Source organism: Pocillopora verrucosa, chromosome 1, assembly GCF_036669915.1.
Source record: "Pocillopora verrucosa isolate sample1 chromosome 1, ASM3666991v2, whole genome shotgun sequence".
Classification (NCBI taxonomy): Eukaryota; Metazoa; Cnidaria; class Anthozoa; order Scleractinia; family Pocilloporidae; genus Pocillopora; species Pocillopora verrucosa.
The window spans coordinates 25,542,577-25,549,797 of record NC_089312.1 but is presented as its reverse complement, the minus strand read 5'-3'; the positions used below and the strand labels follow the sequence as shown (position 1 = coordinate 25,549,797).

Sequence of the window (7,221 nt, the reverse complement as noted above, 5' to 3'; positions counted from 1 at the left end):
TCCCACCCTCCTCCGTGAGCATCCCGTTATTCGGCCTAACTTCTGAAATATGTTGCCCGCATAGAATGGTTTAAGAGGTCTGTTCTAGATCATGTGGAACGGTTCATTCGGCTGACGAAAACGGAGGTTCTCAAACCGACGGACGTCACGGTGTTGGATCTAGTTTACCCTGCGCAACAACTAAGACGAAAGCGATATGGCCGACAGACGCATTGCGTTTGTTTCACTGCTACTTGAGCTTCTTGAAACAGCATTGCGGCATGTTTTTGAGTGTTACATATGCAAGGCGATTACGCAAAAAGAATACGCAAGATAATCAGGCCTATTTCATTGCCATTGTCCAAAAAAATAGGCATCAAGCGATAAAATGGCTGTTGATAAGCAAGGCCTTGACGGTTTTGAGTTCTACCAGGACGTACGAGTGCGTTTAGGACAACTTTGGTTACCAAATATCATTCCGGAAGCATGGAGGAAGAATTTTAGAGTGAGTCGAGGATTTGTCTACAATTTGGCAGAAGATACTGAGGTGAATGCACGTGCTCCAATTACTTTACCGTTTTTTGCCAATGACAGGTTTTTGTGTGGAAGAGAAAAAACGATTCAAACACAAAATCAAAGGGCTCTTCGAGCCAGCTCATTCATGTTATGGCTTAAGTTTGCATTGAGTTATTGGACTTGCTGAATATAGGTACAGTTGAATTTGGTTTATGTGAGCTTTCATGACTTTTGGAATAAATTTTCTTTTATTTTTGGGCAGTTGTGTGATAAGAAAACTTGTGCATTCGTCGTGATGGGAATTGGAAAAAAGGTTGTGTGGGCTGGAGGTGGGATAGGCAGAGGTCATTAGGCAGACAGTGTCCTTTTTGTTGGTGTGTGTGTTTGTGGGGCAGAGGGTGGGCTGGGTAGGCATAATCAGACATCAAATGTTGCTCTAGTAGCAATATATTCGTAACCCTCATCTTTCACGATCATTTGCACCATTGTGAAATATTCCTTGCCCGTTTCTTGATATCGTTTGTTTTAAACAAAGCAGCCATTGCATTTGGTTTTTAACAAAGCGGCCACAATCGTTCTAAATAGAATTTCAAGCCTACATATTATCTGATTTTCACAGATTAATATTTGCGTAGTCACCAAACTAATGAGAGATAAAACCACCAGTAACGTATACAAATGACCAGTCACGAAAGAAACACTTCGCTTTTCCCTTTAAAAATTCGCCGGTTCCTCATGTAAGCCAATAACAATATAAGGCACATATGTGAAAATCAGTGTGTGTACACCCCTGAACGTTGAAAATATATCAAGTCGAAGGAACAGTTTTGGTCTCGGTTCGCATGGCCAGAAATCCGTGACAACATGGCCGCCACACACGCGCATCGATGTTGAACTCGGTCTTAGGTTACAAACGAGTCGCAAAATCACTACAAGGAAAACAGTGCACTTTCAGCTAACCTTCTTTTAATAATTGCTCCTGTGTTACAACCGCCAGAGGAGACAAGTTCTTCCAGATCGCAAAATACCAGGGAATACCCCTTTCAACTGTGAAAAATAAGTTCAGGACCTTGAAAACTTTTATTTCACGAGCAGAAGGTGCTCTCTGGTTCTGCTCTTCCTTTGGTGTTGAACTACTAGGGTTAACTGTCAAAGAATCAGACAGTGATGTGGTTCACAACATAACAAGTAAACCCAACTGTCAAGATTTAGCCACTCAAGCAGAAGGAGAAAGAAAGTATAGTACCTTGTCCACACATGAAAAAGAGAATGTTGAAAAAATCCTTTTCTTACTAGACAAATTTTGTGTGGGGGATTCATTTTACCACGAAATTTCCATGATCACTGATAGTCTACAAAGGTCCTACTTGGTCAAACAATGCCGTGATGAACTGAACAAAATGTGCAATGAGGTAAATGACTTGACTGCCAAGGTAAAATGAATGTGGATGGCCAAGAGATTAAAACTGAATTATATCTTGGTGGTGATTATAAATTTATTTTACTGATGCTTGGACTGAAGGGGGCAACATCTAATTATGCTTGTGCCTAGTGTAAAACACACAAAAATGATCGCTGGAGAATCAACAATGACTATACAAGTTATAACACTCCCCCCTTAGCAAGAACACTGAAAGAGATGTTTGAAATGTCTAAAAAATCTAGAGATAATTACTGTTGTGATAAACAACCTATACTAAATATCCCACTGGATCGTATAGTGGTAGACGAGCTGCACTTAATGCTGAGAATCACAGATATTTTGATTGGAAATCTAGTGCAGGAGTGCCTTGACTGGGATAAAGATGATGACTTAGACCATAAAAAGGGGGCAGCAACAGGGTTACACCTAAAAAGCCTTATTAGGGTAATCAAATCTTGTGGTGTTTCTTTTGATGTGTGGGAACAAAGAAATGCAGATGGAAAAGGTAGCGGGAAACATGACTAGACAAGTCTCCTTGGAAAATACAAAAAGATCCTTTTAGCTGACCTTCCCAGTAAGCTACATAGCATTCTCCACCCAGAAACAGCATCAACTGTGGTTGCAGTCTGGACAGAGTTTGCAGAAATTTACAAAGTTGTCAATGACTGGAACCCTGAGAAAGACCCCACAGAATTTTTCATGAAAGCCAAAGAGTGGATTTCTCTTTTTGTCAGTCTAAATGGCAAAAGAGAAGGGTATGAGAAAGCCAGAGTTACCCCATACATGCACATTATGGTTGCACACATTCCCAAGTTCTTTGAGCTCCACCACTCAGTCAAAATATTTACAGGGCAAGGAGTTGAAAAGAACAATGATGTAGCACGTGCAATAATTCTGAGAAAGTCCAACAAGTGGGATTCTGCAGGAGATGTTCTGCGACAAGAGCAACGTCAGTGGGAGCTTAAAGAACACGAGCGGGAAGTACGTAGTTACACGAGGCACAAGGAGAGCTACTGGGATATTGAAATCAAAGAAAACCGAAAAAAGGCACGAGTAAATTTAAGTCAAGATCCTCTCCAGCAATCTATTGAAGCTCAAAATGAACATCCCCTCCCTGAGTCCACTACCACTGACACTAGCTGTTCTCATATGACAGTGAAGCAATTGAAAGAAGAATTAAAGAAGAGAAATGCGAGAGGATTCAGCAACAAAACCAAGGCTGAACTAATTAAACAACTGGAGGAAATTTGTCAATGAGAAAATATGGAATATTTAGTATTCTGGGAGCATAAAATTGCCTTAAGTTACCCTAAGGGGGGACACCCTTACACATTCAAAATTATAGTTCGTGTAGTGTGATCGTCCGGGTGAGTGTAGTTCTGAAAAGAACTGTTGTTGGTGACTGACGTTTCGACTATCTGTGCGGTAGTCATCTTCAGAGTCAAGTGAGGAGTAGATGTCAGTCGATGATGTTATAAAGTCTGGTCTGTTGAACGTGATTGGTCTGTTTAGCCGTGATGTGATTGGCTGGAAGACTCGTGTAGAGTTTGTAACAGTCATTGGTCGGTTTCGATCCGTCTGTTGTTTGTCGGTCTGTTTGTCGGTCTGTTTGTCGGTTTGTTCACGTCGTTAATGAGTTGTTTGTAAGGTGCTGGTAATTGTTGACATCTGTTGAGAGGCGTCTGTTCTAAGTTAGTGAAACATCTTTCCAGAGTCAGTCGTTGAAAATAGTTTGTACTGTAGGTTAAGCATTTAGCAGAGTCCCAGTCGATTATGTGATTAGTTTGTCGGTGATGTTCAGAAATGTGATTGTTTACATCGCCATTTCTAGTTACTCGTTTGTGTTCAGTTAGTCGCGTGTTAAGGTTTCTACCAGTCTCACCAATGTAGGAGGCCTGGCAGTCGGAGCATTCGATCTTATAAATCGCTCCCTGTCTGTTGTTGGGTTCGTCTTTGTCTTTAACGTTGGTCAGCAAATGTCGTAAAGTAGTAATAGGCCTGTGAGCTACGCGAATGTTGTAAGGTTGTAGGATCCGCGCGATAACCTCAGAAGTGCCTTTAATGTAGGGTATAGCAGCTGTATTCGTGATAGATGTGGAGTCCCTGTTAGTTTCTGTAGTGTCGGTCACCCTGTAAGTGTTTCGTCTAATGAAGTCAGTGTTGTAGTTGTTTTTGTCAAAAACACGGTCAAGGTACTTGTCTGTTAACAAACTCTACACGAGTCTTCCAGCCAATCACATCACGGCTAAACAGACCAATCACGTTCAACAGACCAGACTTTGTAACTTTATAACGAAACGTCAGTCAACAACAACAGTTCTTTTCAGAACTACACTCACCCGGACGATCACACTACACGAACTACTGATACTCCTGGGTTCAAACCATTTACTTTACTATTCAAAATTATATAAACAAACTCACATGAAAAGCTACATGACAAGCAAAGAGTGCAGTGAAAACACATCAACTCAACAAAATTATAATTAACTTTGTAAATAAAAGCAATTTCAAGCAAATTCATACTGTGCATTAAGCCTAGGGTTATTAGATAGGGGCCATGTATATTTTGTACATTCAACTCACTTGTTGGTCATATTCTTAGCAGCTTTTGCATTCAAGTGGAACCCCTTACAGTCCCTAAAGCCATTACAGTTAATTTCAATTTCAGTTTCTGTTTATAATATCTATGATTGAATAGTTACAGGTTGGCGACTGAAATCGATTGATAGTTTCTCAATTAACATTCTCTGATCTTCTTGAATTTTCCCATTTATAATAGGATATGTTTTTGGTGATTTTGCTAAAGACAATCTAATTTTAAATGGATATTTTACCCTTACCCCATCCCCATTACAATCAATAACCCTATCCCAGTTTTCCAGTAAATCACATTTTTTAAAATCATCCTTATCTAACAAAGTATACCCCTTCTCCCTTCCCTCCCTTCCTTTACCATAAAACAAAAAACGAAAACAATCATGATCTAAGTCCAAAATAGCATTAGACCTTGATTTACTTCTTAATTTAAAGAGGACTGATAATCTCAGATTATCAAAGTTTCGAGTTAGCCTCTCTTTGTCAACAATTGGCTTGTCATAAGTTCTGTAAGAAAAATAATGAAAATGGAAACATTGTAAGAGGGGTTGTCTATGAACAAGTAATACTCAAAGCAATGCAAAGGCAGAAGAAAAAGAAAAGCAGCAATCACTACGTGTATTATTGGTGAAAAAAAATTAGTTAAGTATAAACCTTTCTATGAATTAGCTTATACGAGTGCATCTCTCTTGTTAATTCCGTATTTCAGAATGTTCAATTGTAATGGTAATTTAAGTACAGTTTGAAAAAATGATACAACAATAAATACCTAATAAGATCGGTAGTCAAGTTATCTTCATCTTTCCAACTATTATGAAACGCGCTGTATCCCTTCCATTTCACCAAATATTGAACCTGAAGATTTTAATTATAAAACTTTAGCATGTAAGAAAATTAATGACATACATCGTAGACCAGGGCAAATTGTGAATTCACCGTTCCATGTGATGTCCTCCTCGAGATTAACCTTTCCACTTTTTTTTTTCTTAACCTTTCCTTTTTCTACTTTTTTTTTCATCCCAAAGAAGGTCCGCAGAAGAAACATTGTGTAATTGAAGAAATAAACCGCGGCTATTCTTGCTCGAATCCCTTACGCCGCTCGCCATAATTTGCTGTATGTAATCTGATGCAAGTACGCATGCGTAGTAGGAATTTTTTTGGATTTACAAGCCCCCGTTTCAAACCGCTGATTGTCACAGATTTCTGGCCATGCGTTTTGTCAACAAAATGACCACATATCAGTTAAAAAGATAAAACGAATGGACCACGTGCAAAGCTGTCAATTCTTTCTCGAATATTGCGCGTTTTAAAAATATTCGATAGTGGCATCTCATTTACATCTACATCTACTTTTATTATTAAGTTGGTAAATTCTATCCAGACATCACACCAATCAGCTCGCGCGCAAAGTGAGAATACTTTATGAAGGCTTGAAACTATATTAAGAACGATTGTGATCAAGAAACGGGCGAGGAATATTCCACAATAGTGCAAATAATCGTGAAAGATGATCGCAGAAAAGCGATTTCGTGACGCTCAGTAAGTTGTGAGATGACATGTTATCACGTATCAGACCAAAAAAAAAAGAAATAAATTCTCAGTCTGCATTTTGTACCCGGTCTGCAGTCTGCATTTTGTACCTCGTCTGCATTTTGTGTCCGGTATGCAGTCTGCAGTCAGCATTTTGTACTGACCGGATTGGTATTGCTGTTTTAGTTCGAGCGAGCCTCAAGTCCGGACCGAAATATTGGGGCTCGAAAAAAAATCTTAGTGGAACTATCTTGGCCGCTATGATTGATGAGTGGACTGTATGTTCAAGAGCTCCCGAGGAAAAGCACAGTGATAGAGCAATGATTACTTTATACCAACTGAAGATGAACGCAAATGCGCGGCTTACCAACTGATGGCTGCCTGATACCCTTCCGCGTATTCACAGCGTGTGTTGAAATGAACCCGCTACGGGTCCCTTAGGTGTGAACCTTTCGGCTTGTCGATTCAAGTTGCATTTTTAGAAGTTCAGAAATGTGATTTAAGGTTTTTTTTATCAAACCATACGAACGTTTTATTTCTTTCCAAGTGAATTTCTGAGCTTCATTGAAATTGATTTAGACTTTTACTGAGTGGGGAGGGGTAGGATGTGTGACACCTTCCGTCCACGGTCGACAACTTCCGTCCACGGTCGACAACTTCCATTCACGGTCGACAACTTCCGTCCACAGTCGACAGCTTCCGTCCACGGTCGACAACTTCTGTCAACATCTGCTTCACCTAAATACCTTATTCATTGCTTTCAGCAAATAAAAAGGAAAGAAACCCAATTTAACCAGGTCATGATCATTTCCGAAGTTCAAGGACAATATGGTGAGTGATATTCATGGAAGTAGTGTGACTGACGTGCATTCATTTGTTGCGAAGCTGTTTGGCATCAAAGTATCATTGCTGTCTACGCTTATTTCAAAACGTTTAATTCAACTAAGAAGCTTACAAAACAAGGAAATTCACTTAGATCTACAAATCTACTTTTTCTTGCGCGAATAATATTGACTGTCCATCTTGTATGACATGTCTTTTGACGCTCACAGTTCTACAATTAAGCAATGTTGGGAACACGTTAGCATTTTTGGTCTGCGGTCTACTTCATTAGTGCTAAGCCCAGCACAGAAGAGACGATCAACAGGAAGAAGCTGAAGGTCACAGGCGAGCCT

General features: G+C 39.7%; 1 protein-coding gene and 1 pseudogene across 1 annotated transcript; one reads left to right on the top strand and one right to left on the bottom strand.

Moving 5' to 3' along the window:
• Nucleotides 1–367: 367 nt before the first annotated feature.
• Nucleotides 368–3,175, top strand: LOC131769493 (uncharacterized; annotated as a pseudogene).
• A 1,280-nt stretch (nucleotides 3,176–4,455) lies between these two features.
• On the bottom strand, nucleotides 4,456–6,149 carry LOC136278956 (uncharacterized). The gene is made up of 4 exons (XM_066162276.1): nucleotides 6,132–6,149; nucleotides 5,453–5,518; nucleotides 5,286–5,371; nucleotides 4,456–5,023 (listed from the first exon to the last, which is right to left on the bottom strand). The coding sequence occupies exons 1-4, from the start codon at nucleotides 6,147–6,149 to the stop codon at nucleotides 4,606–4,608; spliced, it is 588 nt and encodes a 195-aa protein (XP_066018373.1). The 3' UTR covers nucleotides 4,456–4,605.
• Nucleotides 6,150–7,221: the final 1,072 nt, after the last annotated feature.